The sequence below is a fragment of the Lolium rigidum genome, chromosome 7 (assembly GCF_022539505.1).
Source record: "Lolium rigidum isolate FL_2022 chromosome 7, APGP_CSIRO_Lrig_0.1, whole genome shotgun sequence".
In the NCBI taxonomy this organism is placed as follows: Eukaryota; Viridiplantae; Streptophyta; class Magnoliopsida; order Poales; family Poaceae; genus Lolium; species Lolium rigidum.
In genome coordinates, this window is record NC_061514.1 from 246,159,604 (window position 1) to 246,181,510 (window position 21,907).

Here is a 21,907-nt window from a genome sequence, read left to right on the forward strand (position 1 = left end):
CGTTGTGCTCGCGCGGGGAGGAAGAGGGAGGGGAGGGGAGGGAGCTTACCGACGATTTGGACAGTTGTGGAGGAGCTCACCGACGACGACGGCGGGGGTGGAGGTCGCGGCGGCTCTTCCACCTTGACGCGGCGGCGGCTCCTCCACCTTGACGCCGCGCCGGCCCCTCCTCCTCCACGCCGCGGCGGCTTGTGCTGCCGGTGGCGGGGATGGGTGGAGCGTGGCGGCATCCGGCCATCGCGGAGGAAGGCGGCGGCGGCGGCGACGGCGACGGCATCGCTCGCCATGGAAGGTGGCGGCGCGGGGAGAGAGGGGAGAGAGGGAGAGGAACTTCTGTGGCGAGGGAGGGGTACGGCCTTGATATAGTACACGTTATTTCTGTGGCGCACCGAGACAAAGTGCGCCACAGAAAACATTAGTTTTGTGGCGCACTGTCGCCGTGCGCCACAGAAGAAGTAATTTCTGTGGCGCACCGAGGTTTGTGCGCCGTAGAAATTGTAAAACCAATGGTTGGGGGTGACAGGGTGTGGGGCCCACCAAGTTTTTGTGGCGCACCGTTTAGTAGTGCGCCACAAAATTAATCTATTTCTGTGGCGCACCGAGCTTCGTGCGCCACAAAATAAGTTTCTGTGGCGCACACAAAACGGTGCGCCACAGAACTAAGCTTCGCCTATAAGGGTTTTCCTACTAGTGGGGAGCTCATAAATGGGACATTTGAGCATTAGTGACTTCAATCTCCCCCATGCTTGGGAAATACTCTCTCCATCACGAGGATTAAAGTTATAAATGTAATTCCTATCAACATGCACTTCATGAGGAGGATAAAATTTAGAATAAAAGAGAGGTACAATTTCTTCCCAACCAAGAGATCGACCATTATTCAGCATCTTATACCATTCTGCAGCTCTGCCCTTCAGAGATATAGAGAATAGCTTCCTCTTAACTTGGTCCTTTGAAATACCTGCACTCTCGAACAACTCGCATAATTCATGTATAAAGAGTAAATGATCACTAGGATGGACAGTCCCATCTCCAAAATAGCAATTGTTCATAGCAAGTTCAACAATTTTCATAGGTATCTTGAAAGGAATACTTTCAGTAGGTGGATTTAAAATATCACAAGCATCATTAGAGCTATCGCATATGGGAGATAAAGTATTATCAGAGCAAATTTTCTCCCCTAAAGATGGGAAGCTAAAAAGATCATAAAAACTAGTTTCCCCAAGCTTAGACTTTTCCATAGCATTAGCAGTATTGCGTTCATACTAATAACATTGCTACTAGCATGCAAATAAGGTTCCATAGGTTTTTAATTTTCGCATCAAACAATTCATGTCTTAACTCAGGAAAAAGAATAAAAAGCTCACTAAATTTTTTGTTGTTTTCCATTATGCCTAACTAGTGAAAAATAAAAACAACAAACAAAAAGATGCAATTGCAGAATCTAAAGGAAATAACTTCAAGCACTCACACACCGGCAATAGTGCTAGGAAATAGCTTAGTAGTCGGAGGATGTGAATACCTTTTACCTTACCTCCCCGACAACGGCGCCAGAAAATAGCTTGATGTCTACGCACGCTTCTATTCACCGTAAACGGTGTTGGGCCTCCAAGAGCGAGAGGTTTGTAGAACGGCGACAAGTTTCTCTTAAGTGAATCACCCAAGGTTTATCGAACTCGGGGAGGTAGAGGTCAAAGATATCCCTCTCAAGCAACCCTGCAATTAAGATACAAGAAGTCTCTTGTGTCCCCAACACACCTAATACACTTGTCAGATGTATAGGTGCACTAGTTCAGCGAAGAGATAGTGAAATACAATCAATATGGATGATTATAAGTAGTAATTGCAATCTGAAATAAAAATAGCAGCAAGCGAACATGTAGCAGAACTTGTTGGAAACGGTGTTTCAATACTTAGAAACAAGGCCTAGGGATCATACTTTCACTAGTGGACACTCTCAACAATGATCACATAATTGAATAAATAAATGCTACTCTCAAACACTCTCTTGTTGGATAACAAACACCATTCATTGTGTAGGGCTGCAAAAGCACACCTCAAGCCGGAGTAAACAAGCTCCACAACATCATAAAGGAATCACACACGATGCGCACACTGTCCCTCAGGCTCTTTTGGGAGATATAAATATTATGTGAGTTTCATTGATGACTATAGCAAATTCACTTGAATATATATGTTGAAAAAGAAATCTGATGTTTTCCAAAAATTTCATGATTTCCAGCATCATGTTGAGAGACTCTTTGATAATAAAATTATAGCATTGCAAACTGATTGGGGTGGTGAGTATCAAAAGCTCAATTCGTTTTTTCAGCAAGTAGGCATATCTCATCTTGTTTCATGTCCCCATGCTCATCAGCAAAATGGCCCTGTTGAGCGTAAACATAGGCACATTGTTGAGGTTGGTTTATCTCTTCTTGCATATGCCTCTATGCCTCTAAATTTTTGGGATGAAGCCTTCCTTACTGCGGTTTATCTCATTAATCGCCTTCCTAGTAAAGTTATCGATTCTCAAACCCCAGTACAACGTCTTCTTAATAAGAAGGGTGATTATTCCTTTCTAAGAATTTTTGGGTGTGCTTGTTGGCCCAATCTTCGTCCATATAACCAACGCAAACTGCAATTCCAATCCAAACAGTGCGTTTTTCTTGGCTATAGAAGTCTCCATAAGGGCTACAAGTGCCTTGATATTTCTAGTGGTCGTGTGTATATTTCCCGCGACACTGTGTTTGATGAAACGATGTTCCCATTTGCCTCTCTTCACTCCAATGCAGGAGATCTTTTGCGTGCCGAAATTAATCTTCTCCCTCTTAATTTGCAACCTTTGTCTTTGCATAGTCATGAGGGGCATGATTTACAGGTTGATTCTGATGATAATTCTGTGCTAATGCTTCTGCTGAGTCTATTCATCATGAATCTGGAGAAAATTCGGTTCCAGGCGGTCATTCTAATGGTTTTTCATGCCCTGGCACGTTTTTCGAGGTTGATTCTCACCAATCATTGGAGCAGCACCAGCAGGGCCGATCGCCCTCGGGATCGCCAGTGACAGCACCTGGCACCCGATCCCATGCAGATTCTCCTGCAGCCTCTGTCGTGGGACAAGGGATAGTGTCAGCCTCGCAGGACCACAGCGGATCGTCTGTGGCCGCGCCCTCATCCTCCGCTCAGCACACCGGATCGGCTGCGCCGACTGACAGCGAGCCAGATTCCTTCGGATCTTTTGTGGCGCCTGATCCTGCGCCTTCGTACACGTCTTCAGCATGGCATTGAGAAGCCCAAAATTATTACTGATGGCCGTGTGCACTATGATCGGCTTCGTTTTGCAAATGTGTGTACGTCTGGTGAACCCACTTCTGTTCAAGAGGCTCTTGCTGATCCTAAGTGGAAATCTGCCATGGATGAAGAGTATTCTGCGTTGATGAACAATAAAACATGGCATCTTGTTCTAGCTTGTTCTGGCAGAAATGTGATTGATTGCAAGTGGATTTACAATATAAAGAAGAAGGCAGATGGTACCATTGATAGATATAAAGCTCGCTTGGTTGCTAAGGATTTCAAGCAACGCTATGGGATAGACTATGAGGATACTTTTAGTCTTGTTGTGAAGGCGGCGACTATTCGTTTGGTTCTGGCCCTTGTTGTGTCTAAAGGATGGCACCTTCGCCAGCTTGATGTTAAGAACGCGTTTTTACATGGGGTTCTCGAAGAAGAGGTCTATATGAAGCAACCACCTGGTTATGAGGGTGGTGCTCGCTTGGGACATGTTTGTAAGCCTGACAAAGCTTTGTATGGTCTGAAACAGGCGTCTCGTGCTCTCGACTCAGTTCTAAACTTCAGTCTCTTGGTTTTTCTGCATCCAAGGCTGATATTTCTCTGTTTTTCTACAACAAAGGGGGTGTAGTCATCTATATGCTTATTTATGTTGATGACATTGTTGTTGCTAGTTCATCAGAGAAGGCTGTTGGTGCTCTACTTCATGATCTCGGCATGGATTTTGCCTTGAAGGATTTTGATACGGGCATGGAGGCCTATGTGGAGCCCAGATTCAGGACTCCACCAGCTTAATTATCTTAGTTTATGTAATGGTCATATGTGGGCCAAATATGGATTTTAATAGATCGAGTTAGTATTGGTTTGGGCCTGTCCAAGCCAAGTTAGGGAGGCCCACTAGGGCTGGCCGGCTGATGTCTACGGGTGCTTCTATTCTTGTAGACAGTGTTGGGCCTCCAAGAGCAGAGGTTTGTAGAACAGCAGCAAGTTTCCCTTAAGTGGATCACCCAAGGTTTATCGAACTCAGGGAGGAAGAGGTCAAAGATATCCCTCTCAAGCAACCCTGCAACCACAAAGCAAGAAGTCTCTTGTGTCCCCAACACACCTAATAGGTGCACTAGTTCGGCGAAGAGATAGTGAAATACGAGGTGGTATGAATAAATATAAGCGTAGCAACGGCACCGAGAAAAGTGCTTTGCCCAGGAGCGGCGTGTGCTTGATGGTGGTAATATTGCGGACGGTAGAGATGCGAGTAAAATAGTAAACAAGCAGCGATAGCGATATTTAGGAACAAGGCCTAGGGATCATACTTTCACTAGTGGACACTCTCAACTTTGATCACATAACGGAATAAATAAATAGATGCTAGACTCTACACTCTCTTGTTGGATGATGAACACCACTAAGCGTGTAGGATTACACGAACCCTCAATGCCGGAGTTAACAAGCTCCACAATATTCGATGTTCATATTTAAATAACCTTAGAGTGCATGACAGATCAACATAACCAAACCAAGTACTAACATAGCATGCACACTGTCACCTTCACGCTACGAAAGGAGGCATAGATCACATCAATACCATCATAGCAATAGTTAAGTTCATAATCTACAAGAGATCGCAATCATAGCCTACGCCAAGTACTACACGATGCACACACTCGTCACCATTACACCGTGCGGGAGGAATAAACTACTTTAATAACATCACTAGAGTAGCACACAGATAAATTGTGATACAAAACACATTGCAATCATAAAGGGATATAAATAAGCACTTCACTATGCCATTCATAACGGTGAATAAGTATTACGTGAAATATAGCCTAAGAGACCCACACGGTGCACACACTCGTCACCTTTACACACGTGGGACAAGGAGTCTCCGGAGATCACATAAGTAAAACCCACTTGACTAGCATAATGACATCTAGATTACAAGCATCATCATATGAATCTCAATCATGTAAGGCAGCTCATGAGATTATTGTATTGAAGTACATAGGAGAGAGATTAACCACATAGCTACCGGTACAGCCCCGAGCCTCGATGGAGAACTACTCCCTCCTCATGGGAGACAAGCAGCGTTGATGAAGATGGCGGTGGTGTCGATGGAGGAGCCTTCCGGGGCACTTCCCGTCCCGGCGGCGTGCCGGAACAGAGACTCCTGTCCCCCAGATCTTGGCTTCGCGATGGCGGCGGCTCTGAAAGGTTTCTCGTACCGTGGCTTTTCCGTATCGAGGTTTTAGGTCAGGAACCTTTAAATAGGCGAAGAGGCGGAGTCGGAGGGTCGACGAGGCGATGACACAACAGGGGGGCGCGGCCCCCCCTTGGCCGCGCCAGGGTGTCATCTGGTGGCCCTGTGGCCCCTCTCTGGCGACTCTCGGGTGTTCTGGAAGCTTCGTGCAATCCTAAGATGATGGGCGTTGATTTCGTCCGATTCCGAGAATATTTCCTTACTAGGATTTCTGAAACCAAAAACAGCAGAAAACAACAGAATCGGCCCTTTGGCATCTCGTCAATAGGTTAGTTCCGGAAAACGCATAAATATGACATAAAGTATGCATAAAACATGTAGATATCATCAATAATGTGGCATGGAACATAAGAAATTATCGATACGTCGGAGACGTATCACCGGCCACCCCTCTCATATAAGGGTGGGACGGCTAGGGTTTAGAGATTGACAAGTTTAGACTAAAGATTAGGGTTTACCCCATTATGTGTGTTCACGTGTATCATCCCTCCGGGGGTACAGCGCTGCCGTTTATCTATTATATCCGCTGCGAAGGTTCTTGTGTTCAACAAGGATTATCTAGCTCAAGGTTTGAGGCGTATCGTTCAGCGATCCGTTGCTTGTTGGGTTCGTTCCCTCTTCTCCAGGCTGCGTTCATCGCGTTGTTGGGAGGATTCTATCTACCCGGGTTCTCGCTGTGAAAGATCGGGCAATACCTAGGTGGATCTGCTGGGATCCCCCTTATCAGATTTGGGAGCATTACACTATTTTCTTAGGATTGAGGTCAAGAAGGTACATGATGATATTATTCTCTCTCAGGAAAAATATGCTAACGAGCTTCTTAGCCGTGTGAATATGAAGATATGCAAAACAGTTGATACTCCATTATCAGTGTCTGAAAAGTTGTCTTTGACAGAAGGAGAAATTTTGAGTAGTGATGATTCTACTCGATACAGGAGTATTGTTGGTGCTTTACAGTATATTACTCTGACCAGACGAGATATTGCTTTCTCTCTCAACAAAGTTTGTCAGTTTCTTCATGCTCCTACAACAGTTCATTGGACAACAGTAAAACGTATCTTGAGATATTTGAAAGGTACTTTGTCACTTGGACTGCGTTTGAGTAAATCTGACTCTACTATGGTCAGTGCTTTCTCAGATGCTGACTGGGCAGGATGCCTAGATGACAGAAGATCCACTGGTGGTTTTGCAGTTTTCTTTGGATCTAATTTGGTCTCATGGAGTGCAAGAAAGCAAGCAACAGTGTCAAGGTCTAGTACAAAGGCTGAGTACAAGGCACTGGCTGATGCAACTGCTGAAGTCATATGGTTGCAAGCTCTTCTGTATGAGTTGGGAGTGTCACAGAGTAGAGCGGCGTGTTTATGGTGTGACAATATTGGAGCTACATATCTCTCTGCTAATCCAGTATTTCATGCTAGGACTAAGTATATCGAAGTGGATTATCATTTTGTTCGCGAGAGAGTTGCTCGGAAACTCCTGGATATACGGTTTATTCCCTCAAGGGATCAGGTGGCAGATGGATTCATTAAATCGCTTTCTACAAGACAGCTAGGCATCTTTCGTCGCAATCTTAAATTAGATAAGTTATGATTGAGGGGGTGTGTTAAATAGCCTGTATACCTAGTTGTATATGTATTGTGTATCAGTATGATTGTATGTCTGTTGACTGCCAAAACCCACCGGCGGGCAGCGGCCTTGTCAACACCGTAGAGCCGGGAAGAGCCTAGAGCTGCGGCTGGCTGAGACCCCTCCGAGCGATGGCCCGCAATGCTCTTCTGGTCACACGCGGCGTTGCGAAGTGCAAGGGCGTGCCACCCGACCTATACCTGGCCGAGGAAGGTGATGGGGATGCCTCGCTTAGTTTCTGCAGGGCATACATGTAAACGTTAAATACGAGCCTCGATCGGCTCTCAGGTTATCCTGTGAATCGGCTCAAAGAGCCGATCCACCCATGATCCGTGCGGGGTGCACGAATACTTGGTGGTCCTGCTTTATCAAGATGAAGCTAATGAGATCTACGACGATTTAGGGTTTTCACCGCATAATCGGATCATCCTACTCCAGAGTTGGGCCTCGCGGCCACGCACGGTGCTCGTAAGCCGATCCTAAACAAGGCCTAAAAACCAACATGATGTTGATCCTCGGAACATCCCGTTTAGGACTTGCGAACGCCACCCTACGTGCCACTGGATCCTCCCCCTTTGTAAGGCCTAACTATTGCGGATATTAAACTAATCCTTGTAGAACAAGGAGCAATCGTAACGGATCAGATCTACTAAATAATGATCAAGCGGGGTGCCGCCCCCACACTTGAGACAGGCGTGAGGGCGGCTAGATATGCAAGGGTTGCACTACGTAAGCATGCTTAAACGAAGAACAATGCTAACCCTAACACATCTAATGATAACTACGTTGCTCGCCATCAAAAGCGCTTCGATACGAGCAACGCATGAACAACGTGGGGCTTGTGCTGCCTAGATCGCAAGATGCGATCTAGGCAGACATGTCGCTACCCGATAGAAACCCTCGAGACGAAGGAGTTGGCGATGCGCCGAGATTGGTTTGTTTTGGGGTTGAACGTGAGTTGTTGTTTATTCCATAAACCCTAGATACATATTTATAGTCCGAGCGGACTTTCTAATGCGAGCGTGCACCAAACCGTGCACGAGTAAGATTCTATCTCTAAACTAAGATACGATCTAATATGTTACAGATACACGGGCAATTAAGCCCAACTTGGTATAAAAGGCCGATTCACATGATTCTCCATGTATACTTCCTTTAAACCCATCTTGATTGCGGCCCACCTCGACTCGGTCAAATTCCGGTGCTAACACATGCCCCCTGGTTTTGGAAATGATATTTCCAAAATCATTACGTTTTTCTTTCGTCGGGTCATGTCATGGCAGAGCAGAACCATTGCAGCATTTTTCGTCGGGTCATGTCTTGGCAGAGCAGAACCATTGCTCCGCACAATTTGACCGTTGTCTTTGGGTACTGCCTCCTCGAGCAATCGGCTCTTTATTAAAAACCCTCTTTTAATACTGAAGAAGCGTTCCCAGCCAGCTGTTTTGCCGATAGCCGAAATCACACGATCTTTTTTTAAAAAAGGAAACCGATGGCGCCGCATCGGTCTCTCTCATAAACACACCGGGTAACGTTGAGCTAGCCATCCTCCCAAACGGTAACCCGCGACCTCCATCTGCAAAGACGAGTCGGATCCCCAAATCGCCGCTCGAGCAGTTCCAATCCACCACCCCCTACACAGATCTCGACCGCGCGGCTTCCAATTTCTTCAACGCATCTCATGGCGGAATCAGCTAACACCGATACCACGGTTTCCGGACTGAAGGTAATCCTCAACCTCCTCTCGCCGTTTGACTTTTGACACGGGATTAATGCAAACCCCTGAATTAATGCCTCGCTCCGCCACTAATCTAGGTTTCAGACATTCTTCTGCCACATCCTTCTCTCGCAAATTCGATGTGCCTCGGTCCTCGTTCTTCCGAGAGCCCTGCCCTGTTAATCTCATGCGAAGCTAACAGAATCCCCTTTGTGAGCCAAAACCTAGATCTGACTTCCGGGCCGACCGCACTGCGAGCCCGGCCCAATCCCCCGAAGGTTGGGTGGCATGGTACGATAGGGTATCAAAATCTCACTATGCCACTTGGGAAACCATAGGAATAGCCGATGCCCTCGTCATTATCGCTGTCTCCTCTTGAGAAGAATGAGAACATCTTGAAAACCATCGGCTACTTCGGTCCGACGCACCGAAGCTGTTTCATGTTTGGTCATGGTCCGATGACTCCGACCCTGCCTGGATGTGGCCATGATCACGGGGCTAGACATTGCATTTCCCGGCCCTTCGCATTCAAGCCGCCAAAGGTCCCTTTCACTCTCTCCTCTAAAAAAAAAAGTGTACCAGCTGGGGTGCCTATCTCAATCGTTATATGAAAACCAAAGGCCCTGTGGCAGAGAGGGAGCACACAGCCTTCTTGAATTTCTGGTTGGAGCACTTCATATTCTGTGGTCCGTCACTTGCTCCTACTAAGAATTACCTCTCCCTGGCTTATGAACTCGCTAAAGGCACCCAACTTGATCTAGGCAAGCTATTCCTTGGAGAGATTTATCGATCCCTTCAACTGATGTCTGTCAAACTGTTCACTCGCAAGACAGTGAAAACTGGCGGCCCCTGGTGGTTCATTCAACTATGGGCCCAACTATACTTCCAAAGCCAAATCCCAGACTTCCCATCGCTGACCAACTGCACCTTTCCGGATGAAAATGGCAAGGAAATTCGATGCACCAGCTACGGCCAAGCCTCGTATGGTCTCCCGGGTAGCGGATTGATCCCCAAGGAAGCGACGAGGGTGGTTTAAGATTTTCTTCCGGGGTTTAGACAACCCCTGTTCCACCCTTATACTCGAATCGGCAAATTTTGAAAACCCCGTCTCTTTCCGATTGGACGACTTTGCCGATGACGCCGGCACACAGCACTTGTACTCCCTCATGATTCGTCCTTGCTTTCTCCCTGTTGGCATGAGCACCTCGAACCGGATCATCAAGCCCGGTTATGAGTGTTATCAACCGATAGTAGCGGCTCGGCAGCTTGGTCTCGGACAGGTGCCCCCACACTTCTTCCTACACCACCTGACAGCAAGTAGAGCTGAACTGCCTGACATCCTCACCGCCCAAAGGTGCTATACCTTCTTTGACGCCTTGGCCATACCAATTCCTCACGACCTCCGTTTCTCCTTCACCACCGACGGTTTTGAAACTTGGTGGTCTATGTGGAAGACCCATGTCTTCAGGAAGGCACTAGGACCGCAGCTGAAGGAGCTTGACGCCGAATATGATCCCCCTGCCGACCAGGTACCGTCACTTAAGTATTTCTTGTAACTGCCTTATGGTGATTGTCCGTGAACTGACTCTCTTCTCTTGGCAGCAACGAGATGGCCCAGCTCCTACGCAAGCCGACGGCTCCCCTTTCGTCTTTCTTCCTCCGGCACCAGTGGTTCTCTTCTGCCAGAGCTCGCCTCCCCTGAAGAAAGTTATAATGCAGAGTCAGCCGATTTCACCGAAATCGGCTTCCAAGAGTAAAGCATCTTCGGGGCCCGTTGCCCCCCGAGCCTCGACTCAGGCGAGGACGGCGGTGAGGAAGGTAGCGGCCGGGAAAACCCTGAAGCGTAAAGCTCCGGCCCGGGAAAGCTCGCGTGTAAGTTGGTTCGGACCTCGCGGGCGCTCGTCCGCTTTTTCAAAGAATTTGTTTATGACGCGCTTGTATCCTTTCCTACGGGCCTCCACCGAAGGATCCTCCGAGCGGAGCCGAAGAAACCAGCCGGGGAGAATCGAGCTCGGGTGATTCCGAGAGGTCCACTACCCGGAGTCGGACGGCTTCGCCGCCGCCGGCTTCCAAGAAAAGGTCGATCACCGGAACCCCTGCTCCTCGGGCCCCGACCGGATCGGGGTTACGTACGAAGCACCGCTGTGTCAAAAGGGCTCGTAAGAACCCACCAACCTCTCCATCAAGCCAGGAGGTCTCAAATGTAATTATCTTCGTGGTCATGCTTTCAGGCTGTCCCGTTATCACTTGGATCGGCTAATCACTTCCTCTTGTAGGCCGCCGAAACTTCTAGCGGGGATGTTGAGGAGGTACCGAGGCCGTCCGCTACCCTGGATCTAGCTGCCCCGACGCCAGCGGCTGCACGAGTGGTTGATCCAACCGAGTCCCCAGAAAAGCCGATCGTTACTGCGTCGGCTGCTCCTTCCCCCTTGGGAGAGGTATGTCTCTCCCCTTTGGCTCCATCAGTTCCTCGTTACCTGCTAAACTCACTGTGTTTGCCTTATCAGGGTTGTGATCTCTCGAGCTTGCTTACGTTCGACCCAGCATCTATCGATCCCATCCCTTCCAAGGCAAGTGGGGAGCCGGATATCAGCACGGTCCGTGGCCAGCTCCAGGCGCCTCAAGGACTTGCTCTCTACCTCTATTGAGGCTCGATTGAGAATTCGAAGAAGTCAAAGGCATCCTCGAGGATATCCACTCTCATCTCCCTATGACCCCGCAAGTGAAGCTTTGGCCCGCCGTCACCTCGTCGGTCTTTAAGTCACGGGTGCAATCAGCTCGCCAAAGGATTACTCTTCGCCCCTCCCAACTCCCGCCGAGAGCCGACATTGCCGAGAAGTGCCGACGGCTCAATGAGAAGAAGGTCGCTCCGGACGCCAAGACGGATACTTCTGCCACCCGTACCGAACTCGAAACCTTGCACAAGGAGCTGGAGGACCTTGAAGAGAGGGTAAGGGTGACCAAACAGCTCATCCAAGACAAGGAGGCCCTTGTTGCCCGCTCTGAAGAAGAAGCAAAAGGTCTCACAGCCGATCCGAAGACCGATCCGGCTGAAATCCGTTCCCTGAGCAATCAGCTGGTGACGGGCAAAGACGCAGATGACGAGGCTGAGATCGCTGAGGCGGAACGCATCCGTGTTGATGCCATCATCGCCCTCGGTGTGTTCCTCCAGTAGGGCTTTCAAAGACAAATGATCTTGCTTCTCAGTAGGGCCTTGATGTGTTAATCGCTACGTTTGCAACGTTTTGCTTCTCTCCTTCTTGTTTTTTTTTTTACTGGCCGATTTTCCACCGGCTATCATTTACCATCTGTCTGGTGTGGTGACCATATGCCTCCCTCGAGCCGAATCTGTCTGGTAACTACAGATATCGGCTTTGCGTTACGCCAAGGCGCTGCACTCGCAAGTCAGCCCCGTTGGGATTCGTGTAGCCGACGTGGTCGCTGTTCGTTAGATCGCCGCTGGACCCAAGCGAACCATGTGGTGAACATAATCTTAGCCGTCTCGCTGGATCAAAGCCCTCTCATGAAGGTATCGTAGTTCCCCTCGTGTAAATCTGGAGCACTAGGCTCCGTCGGGAGGACGAGTAATGCGTTCGCATCGGCCGAAGTCCCGCCATCGGCTTTCCTCTGCTTGTTTGTTTTGTGCATCGCCCGATGTCCCACCGGGCGTGCCGGAATGTGTTGATCGCCAAAACCCACCGGCGGGCAGCGGCCTTGTCAACACCGTAGAGCCGGGAAGAGCCTAGAGCTGCGGCTGGCCGAGACCCCTCCGAGCGACGGCCCGCAATGCTCTTCTCGGTCACACGCGGCGTTGCGAAGTGCAAGGGCGTGCCACCTGACCTATACCTGGCCGGGAAGGTGATGGGGATGCCTCGCTTAGTTTCCTGCAGGGCATACATGTAAACGTTAAATACGAGCCTCGATCGGCTCTCGAGGTTATCTCGTGAATCGGCTCAAAGAGCCGATCCACCCATGATCCGTGCGGGGTGCACGAATACTTGGTGGTCCTGCTTGATCAAGATGAAGCTAATGAGATCTACGACGATTTAGGGTTTTCACCGCATAATCGGATCATCCTACTCCGAGGTTGGGCCTCGCGGCCACGCACGGTGCTCGTAAGCCGATCCTAAACAAGGCCTAAAAACCAACATGATGTTGATCCTCGGAACATCCCGTTTAGGACTTGCGAACGCCACCCTACGTGCCACCTGGATCCTCCCCCTTTGTAAGGCCTAACTATTGCGGATATTAAACTAATCCTTGTAGAACAAGGAGCAATCGTAACGGATCAGATCTACTAAATAATGATCAAGCGGGGTGCCGCCCCACACCCGAGACAGGCGTGAGGGCGGCTAGATATGCAAGGGTTGCACTACGTAAGCATGCTTAAACGAAGAACAATGCTAACCCTAACACATCTAATGATAACTACGTTGCTCGCCATCAAAAGCGCTTCGATACGAGCAACGCATGAACAACGTGGGGCTTGTGCTGCCTAGATCGCAAGATGCGATCTAGGCAGCATGTCGCTTACCTGATAGAAACCCTCGAGACGAAGGAGTTGGCGATGCGCCGAGATTGGTTTGTTTTGGGGTTGAACGTGAGTTGTTGTTTATTCCATAAACCCTAGATACATATTTATAGTCCAGCGGACTTTCTAATGCGAGCGTGCACCAAACCGTGCACGAGTAAGATTCTATCTCTAAACTAAGATACGATCTAATATGTTACAGATACACGGGCAATTAAGCCCAACTTGGTTTAAAAGGCCGATTCACATGATTCTCCATGTATACTTCCTTTAAACCCATCTTGATTGCGGCCCACCTCTGACTCGGTCAAATTCTGGTGCTAACAATGTCGGTTGTACAGGGATGTTGTACACCGACCTACCTCTGTAATCCACCCGTCTATATAAGTCACACCGCGGCCCTGGTTTAGGGTTACGCATCCCATATACGTTTGATAGTACGTACTGCTGTATTAGCAGCTTTGCACCACGTCGCTCTATTCGACGCCACGGAGCAATTCTGCCCAGGAGCGGCGGCGGTGGAGGCTGGGTTGGCGCAGAGCTCGTTGTATATGGCGGCTGTGGGTGAATGCGGTGAAGAACGAGCTTGTGAAGAACCAGAGAAGGAAGAGGTGTTCTAAGTTGGGTGCGTGCGTGAGGCGAGACGACGATTGGGTTATCATCTCACAGACAACAAACACCGTTGGACACGTGGCAGTTAGTCACCGCGTGCTCACGTATACACCTGATCGCCAGGATTAAAACGAATGAAGCCTGGCGTACTACTTAAGAAAGTAGTTCCACTTGCGATGCGTAAGATACAGACAAGAACGATCTCCCTTTCGCTATGGCTAATGAGATGTGGCAGGCACACACTACGACCGTTCCCTTCTGGCCTTGTGCGAACGTTGGCCGAGACGCCAGGTTGAGCGGTAAGCTGCTGCAGCACCACAAATCCTGTGTAGTGGCTTGAATTTTTGCTGGTCTCGGGTTGAGCACTTTGTGGATTCAAACCTCCTGCCGATCCAATTCCATGGCGATATATCTCAACTCTCAAGACGTCGATGTCACTCGATACGTATTTTGAGTGGTGGCTGGTTAGCGGTTACTCTGGACCATATGCGCGGAACAATTTTGGCAAGGGTCGAGGGACAAGGGGAGCGTGGACAGCACGCACCACACGGTCGGATTCTTCAATCTCTTTTGGGTGTTGATGTATGGACCTGATGGGCCAAGAACATTGACTCCCTGCGTTTCTCTTCGGCTCTTCCTTTCACAAAATTGTACGGCGTTTTCTTCTCTCACTCGTGGATGGAGTGATGAGTTTAGAAGAAGCGTTTGATCCTCCTTAATCTTTTCAGTTATGCATTTCTCATATCTGAAAGAGAACGCTGAATGTATGGCCTACGTTCCACGGTCAAACCATGCCACATGTTTCATGAGTTTTCTTAGGTTGTGTTTGGATGTTGGAAAACTGGCATGGAATTGAATTGGAAAAGAAATTCCATATCAGGATGGAAAGAAAATGCCTTTCAATTTCAATTTTGTTGTTTGGGTGTGTTAGAAATTTTCTGTTGAAATCAGAGGCTGATGACTAATTCCAATTCCTGTTTGGATGTACAACCCATGAAATTAGATGTTTTGTTGAGTTTAGATAATATAAGTTGTGTACATGAATAAAATAGCATGTATATAGTACAATATGCATATATTATTTTTCACACATTATAACATTAAAATAATATAAATAAGACACAAAAACAACACGGATGTCACCAAATATATAATACCAACGAGGAAAGGAGAATACTGGAGGGTGGTCATGGCCATGACGGCATGAAAACCACGGGCCTGCCATGCCGCCGCCTAAATATGATACGCCCTCCATTCCTAGATATAAGGTATATATATTTTTGAGAAAAAACCATAATATAAGGTATATTGCATTGCACAACTTGTGTAGACAATTTTTTTTTTTTGGATTTGATTGTGCTTCCTTATCTTTGGCAAAATCCTCTATTTTCTCATGTCAATTGTCCAGGGTAATCCCACCCAAATCTTGTGTAATTTTTCCTCCACGTACGTTTTTTAAATTTCCATACCAAAGATTCTATACACCTTATTATTATGTCTAGAAATGGAGGGAGTATATCCATACAATTCCTCACCTTAGGCCTAGTTTCAAAAACAGCTAATCATTTTGGCCCACATCTTCTCAAGCCCATCATTCGGGAGCACACACGTAAACTTCAACCTGCCTAAAATAAAAACAAACTTCAAAGCCACCCACGGCCCACCACAGTCCACAGTTCACAGCCGAACCCGGAAACCTCCCCGCCGGCCTCTCATCCTCAACGGCGCATATCCCTATCTCCGTCGGCGCAAGCATCCTGGCCGCGCTCCTACTCGCCGGTCTCCTCTTCCTCGAGTAGGGTCCGCCGCCCGCCTGCACCCGCGCCGGCCCCTTTCCCTTGACCACGAAGCTTCCACCGACTAGGGACTCCTCTTACAAGTTCATCTCCATTCTAAAACCTGCGAATCCCCATCGCCATGTCGCACGGAGCGTCCTACTCCGGCGTCCCGGCACCTCCCAGGCCGTCCGGTCCCCACGCTCTCCTCCTCCCGGCGGCTCCCCCGTCCTCCTCAAAGTGCACGATTAATCGACGACACCCTCGGACGGCCTCCTCTGTTTTCGGTAAGAAGCCCCGCGTTGCTTCATTTCTCGGCTGGATTGTTCTACTACCAATAGCTGTTTGTTTTCCAAAAAATGTTGGTGGTAACCCCAGTAGGCTCGTACCTGATTCCTCTTTGCTGTTTTGCTATAGGTAAAGCGATACCGCAGAAGCGGTGCGTCGTTGTGGCCGGCGGACTTACTTGGGTTGATGGGGTTGAAGAGCTCATGGAGTTACGACAGTACGATTCTCGTCACTATAAGTTGTGTTTAAGCTTCAGTTGTATTTTCATTTATTGTTTCATCGGGATTTAGTAATAGCGGTAGTCATTGGTGTAGAACTGGATTCTGAATTTCGTCTGGCACCCACAGTTACTATAAGTTGTGCTTAAGCTTCTGTTGCTTCTTCTTGCTGTGTAAATGGGATTTAGTAATAGCCTAGTCATTGGTGTAGAGCTGGATTCTGAATTTCCTCTGGCCTTTACTTTCACACTAGGTTGTACTCATATCTGTGTGACATCTTGAGATCTTATCTCAAGTAGTTGAACCAGAGTGCGAATTCAGTACTCAGTACACAGCCATCTGTTTATTATTTCATGATTTTGCTCACACTCTTCACATATGAAGGTCAGAAGAGGAAGCCCCAGTGAAGGTAAAGAAGAGGCCGCCTTTGAGGCGTGGAAAGGTCTATCCGCAACTTACTGTACCAGAACACATTCCAAGACCATCTTACGTGGGTGCAAACATACCGCAAGAGTTACATCCCGTGCGCCAAATACACAATGCCGAAGGTATCACTGGGATGAGAGCTGCTTGCAAACTTGCCGCCCATGTACTGAACTTCGCGGGAACATTGGTCAAGGTAAAACATTATTCTTTTATGGATTACTAGAACCCTTTTTATTTCTCTTTATATCAATTATCATCAGACTCTGAATTCTACACTTCATAACATAGTGTGAATTGTTTCAATATCATCTCAGCCATCAGTTACTACGAATGAAATCGACAAGGCGGTGCATCATATGATAGTTGAGGCAGGTGCTTATCCTTCTCCTCTTGGCTATGGTGGATTTCCTAAAAGTATCTGCACATCAGTAAATGAGTGTGTCTGCCACGGGCTACCCGATTCAACGCAGCTTCAGGTTCTTTTAGAATGACACTTGCCTCTTCCTATCTTTATTTTGGTGTCATGCCTATTTACTGTTGGTTGAAAAAAATGATCTTTCTACCGCAGAATGGAGATATCATAAATATTGATGTAAATGTGTTCCTGAATGTAAGTTCTATCTCTTATAATTGTGCTTACGCTAAGTTGATATATCTGGCACAAAGTCGGATTTTAATGACATGTTCTCTTTTGTAATAAGATTCATACCATACTCTCCAGGGATACCATGGTGGAACTTCCAGAACTTTTGTATGTGGAGAAGCGGATAAATCTATCAAACATTTCCTGAAGGTAAGCTGATGTTGACATGTGAGATAGTTCATCAAGTATACATAGCTGCTTACTAATGATTTGTGCTTAATGTCAGTGTTGCAATAGCTATGTGCCGTGGTATGTTTTAGCTTAATGTAATGTTTTGAAATCTCTACTATAGAAATCTCTTAAATTTGAAGCAAAATGTTTTGAAAGGGCTAATGCTTTTATTAAGCAAACAGTTCGTCCCTACATGAGAAAACAAACACCTTGATCTTTCTTTGATTCAGGCAGCTGAAGAATGCTTGGAGAAGGGTATCTCTGTCTGCAGGGATGGTGTAAACTACAGAAAAGTTGGCAAGAAAATAAGGTACTTTTTCTCCACCGTGATACCATGGTCCTTACCTGTTAGTCGTTTGGAAGCCAGACTTTCATTTCGTTTGTAGCATTTTGAAATGAATACATGTATTCATTTCATTTACATTGTAATTCCAGAAATGGACACTTGTTTGGTTGCCACAGGAATTGCAAATGATAGCAGAATTCAATATTGAATTTGTAAATGGCTTCCATAGAGAAACGCAAATGACAGGTCTCAGTTCGGAATCATGTTTACCCATGGAGTCATTTTGCTGGATTTCCTAAATGAAATGAAGGCCCAATTCTGTGGCAACCAAACAGCCCACCTATGGAATTCCAAAATGAATTCCAGGCCCAAATGATGGATACCAAACGACTTTAGTTGTTTCTTTCTGAAAATTAAGAAAACTGAATTATGCGGCTATGTTTGCTGGTTGAAATATGATGAAGATCATCAGGGCCTTGTTCTTGCCTATTAATGTAGGAAATACTTAATGAATCTTACTTTTTCTTCTAGAAAATAAACCTACACTTTCGGAACAAAATCAATTTTTGATTCTTGCTAATTTGTCATCTGGACAGTCAAGCTAAAATGATATTTCAGAATTCTTAAGTTGGTTACATACCTACATTTCAATGAACATATTTGAGTTAAGATGAAGACTCTAACAAAGGGCCCCTTTACACTCAAAAGAGAAAAATGCTCTAGCTCAACTCCTGGAGTAGCCTTACCCATGGAAAAAAAATTCCAGCAAAGAGGTTACATAAGCTGTTCTCTGAACTGTTTATGACCTTAATTTTCTTGTTTTAGCACATTATGACAGGGTGGAGGTCACCATACAATCCTGACCATTCAACATCTCCTGTAGTTTCTTTGTCCTATTCCATTTTAGTCATGGTGCAAGACATGTTCTGTACGTGGAAACTTTCCTAGGTTCCACTGATGCAGAACCTGCAGATATACTGTATATGCATTAGTTGGTGGGTTGTGCCTGTTCAGTATCTGGATCCTAGACACCGTTTGGAGCACGAGGATACTCTTAACGGTCGTGTCGTTCAGTTTTGTTATTGATGTTCCCTTGTACTTCAGTTTTTCTGAAGAACATTTGTGTTGCCACATGCCTTTAACTTTTTCTTCAAATTATTTCAGTAACCTTGCTTATTTCTATGGCTATCATGTGGTGGAGCGCTTTGTTGGACATGGAATTGGAACCATGTTGCATTCAGAACCACTTATCCTCCATCATGGTGAGTACTTGCTTGATTTTACTTACCTTATTGATATTCATCCTATTGGGTAACAACTTTTGTCGTTTAGCATTTTAACTTATGGCATTACTGGGTATGGTCTTGATGTAGCTGTTGCCAAGGATATATACAGATATAATTTAATATCATATACATCTTGAGATGAACTGTTTAAACTTCTAATTGTGCACCTGAATTATGCTGTACTAATTCATGACAATCAAAGCATACAGTAGAATAATGAGATTTATTTTGTAGCCAATGATAACCCTGGGCGAATGGTTGAAGGTGAAACATTCACAATTGGTATGTACAATGGGTTCTCCCTTGCTGATATACATTCCGAGTTCCACTTCCAAACAATTTGTTTTTGAGAGCTTCGAACAATTTCTAATTTTCTTTAGATACTATGTACTGGAATTCTCAAAGATTTACTATGATTGAAATGCTTTCTTTTCAGAGGATAAAATGTTGTTTTAAGAAAGAAAATGTGTGAGTGCTTTATTTTGGTAATTAGGCATTATATAATATGTGATCCTAGACACCATTGGGTATTTGATAAAGCAAAGGTATGCATAAGCAACGAAATATGACAAGTTAAGATTTGAAACAACTAACAAGCGCAAACTGAAATCCCGAATCAGTAGCAACTACAAGCACAGTTTCATTCAAATATGCAGAGAAATTTAATATTTCATAATCTATACATGTACCAGAGTACATATGCAGAGAAATTTAATATTTCATAATCTATACATGTGCAGACTAGTTACACTTGAAGGCCACAGGTGTCGATATTTGAGTTCTTAGATGGTTACCTTAAACATTGCAAACCAGACAGTAATTGTATATCTACTAATTCCAGTTTCCAAGGTCATTATTAAGATTTACACCTACATTGACTATTTCATTGCACTCAGATGACATAGAAGCAAATGTCTCTTAAAATTTCAGACCAAGTTGACATATCTTGATGGAATCTTTGCAGAACCCATACTTATAATGGAGAAAGCAGAGTGTGTGACATGGGAAAATGGATGGACTACTGTCACCGAAGATGGCAGCTGGGCGGCACAGTTTGAGCATACTGTGCTGATCACTAGAACGGGTGCAGAAATATTGACAAAGCTCTGAGTTTATTCCCTGCTGATTGTAGCTAGAAGTTGTTGAGCCATCTACTTTCAGAATGGGTTGGTTCAAAGTAGCCCCAGCTTCCAGCCTAGCATCGGAATCTCGTCGACAAGCGCTTGCGTATGTTTCTTATTTTCTCACTGTGGTTCTCAACCATGGTTTCTAAATCAAGTGACAAGCACATTCTTTTTACTGTCCATTAACACCGTTATTAATTTCGCAACTCTGAAAAATTGCAGGTCCACATGTGGAAGCTTCCTCCCTAGTATGTAGCAACCTGGCAGGGTATAGATGTGGGGACATGCTACTGCGTTTGCTTGTAATCACGTGCTGTTTGGAGATGTCCTGGCTAGACACTTGTAGTTTATAGAAGAGCTGATGTAGTAAATGTGGTTGTTCAGTTTGTTGGGAGTAGATGCTGGTTTAGAAGTGGAATGCCTATGTTTGTCACCGGTTTTTTTTTAAAGAACCACTTTTAGTTTTCTCTGGTTTGGTTTGTAGCAGTAAATCAGATATCAAGTCCACTTGGCCCATTTCAACACTTCATCATAACTGATAGTGATGATCTATGACAAAACAATTTCAACACTACAGGCTAGTGTAATTTCCTTTGATGAAATCCTTGTTATTTATGGTTGAAGCATAACACGGAGTCATTGGAGTTTGAAACCACTATGCCACGAGAGCGTCATACTTCTTCCAACTTCCATGGGACCCTCAGCGTTACGAGTGTAACCAACCTGAGATCTCGTATTGATTCGTTACGTCATGCTACTGCCTGCTGGTACTAGTTCTATAAATATCACCTGATTGTAGCATCCTGCATCCACATTGTCTGGTCTGTTTAAGGGTCTCTACCGCAGTGCATACGTCAGCTGCTAAACTGGAAGAAACATTAGGACGATCTTCCGAGGGCATTTCCAACGGCCCGAGCAGTCGGACGCTCAAATTAACCTCCCGTCTGTTTGTGTTAGCCGAAATGATTGAATTCGATCATGCGTCTGTTTGCGCCTCGAGGTGCCCCAGTGGCCCGTCGCAACTTTTTCTTAGATTTTGCATTCAAGAGAAACATAATTTACATATAGAATAAAAGAAAATAAAAAAAAATTAATACTAAAAGGTGCATGCAACACCTGCTACCCTAGCCTACTCCTCGTCATCATCGTCGATCACAACGAATTCCGGTATCACGACCAGTTGGCAGCCGACGGAACGTACGCCAGCGCTACCGGTGGTGGAGGTGGAGCGGCACATGCAGCCCACGGATTGAGCGGCAGAGGTGGAGGCGGTGGAGGGTGCAGGGCGAGTTCTGCAGCACCCGTTTGAGGGTCTTATCCTCCGTGAGGCCTAGCGGCATGATGTCGGTGGCGTACCGGGGCAACGGCGGAGGCTCATGTGGCAGCTCCGACACGAGGATGCCGAGCCTCTGGATCTCTTCGTCGGTCATCGCGCTGGCATCTGGAACTCCGGGCCCTCCTCCATGGCCATCTGCCAGTCATGGAAGACGATGCCGACGAAGTCGTCATTTGTCGTCCTTGGCCTCATCGTTGTAATAGGCGAGCACGTCGTCGTCCTGGGGAGGCGTAGGAGGGGACGACTGCCGTCTTGAACGAGGCACATCAGGGCGTACAAGGGGCAGAGGTGGAACAAACAGGTAGTCCTGGTCGCCAAGGAAT

General features: G+C 46.5%; 1 protein-coding gene across 1 annotated transcript; it reads left to right on the forward strand.

Annotated features, from left to right (window-relative positions):
• Positions 1–15,719: 15,719 nt before the first annotated feature.
• Positions 15,720–20,683, forward strand: LOC124675938 (methionine aminopeptidase 1B, chloroplastic-like). Its single transcript, XM_047212025.1, has 11 exons — positions 15,720–16,093; positions 16,224–16,311; positions 16,697–16,931; positions 17,053–17,214; positions 17,307–17,348; positions 17,460–17,531; positions 17,783–17,862; positions 19,003–19,100; positions 19,359–19,406; positions 20,089–20,351; positions 20,471–20,683. The coding sequence occupies exons 1-10, from the start codon at positions 15,949–15,951 to the stop codon at positions 20,232–20,234; spliced, it is 1,116 nt and encodes a 371-aa protein (XP_047067981.1). The 5' UTR covers positions 15,720–15,948; the 3' UTR covers positions 20,235–20,351; positions 20,471–20,683.
• The last annotated feature ends 1,224 nt before the right edge of the window (positions 20,684–21,907 follow it).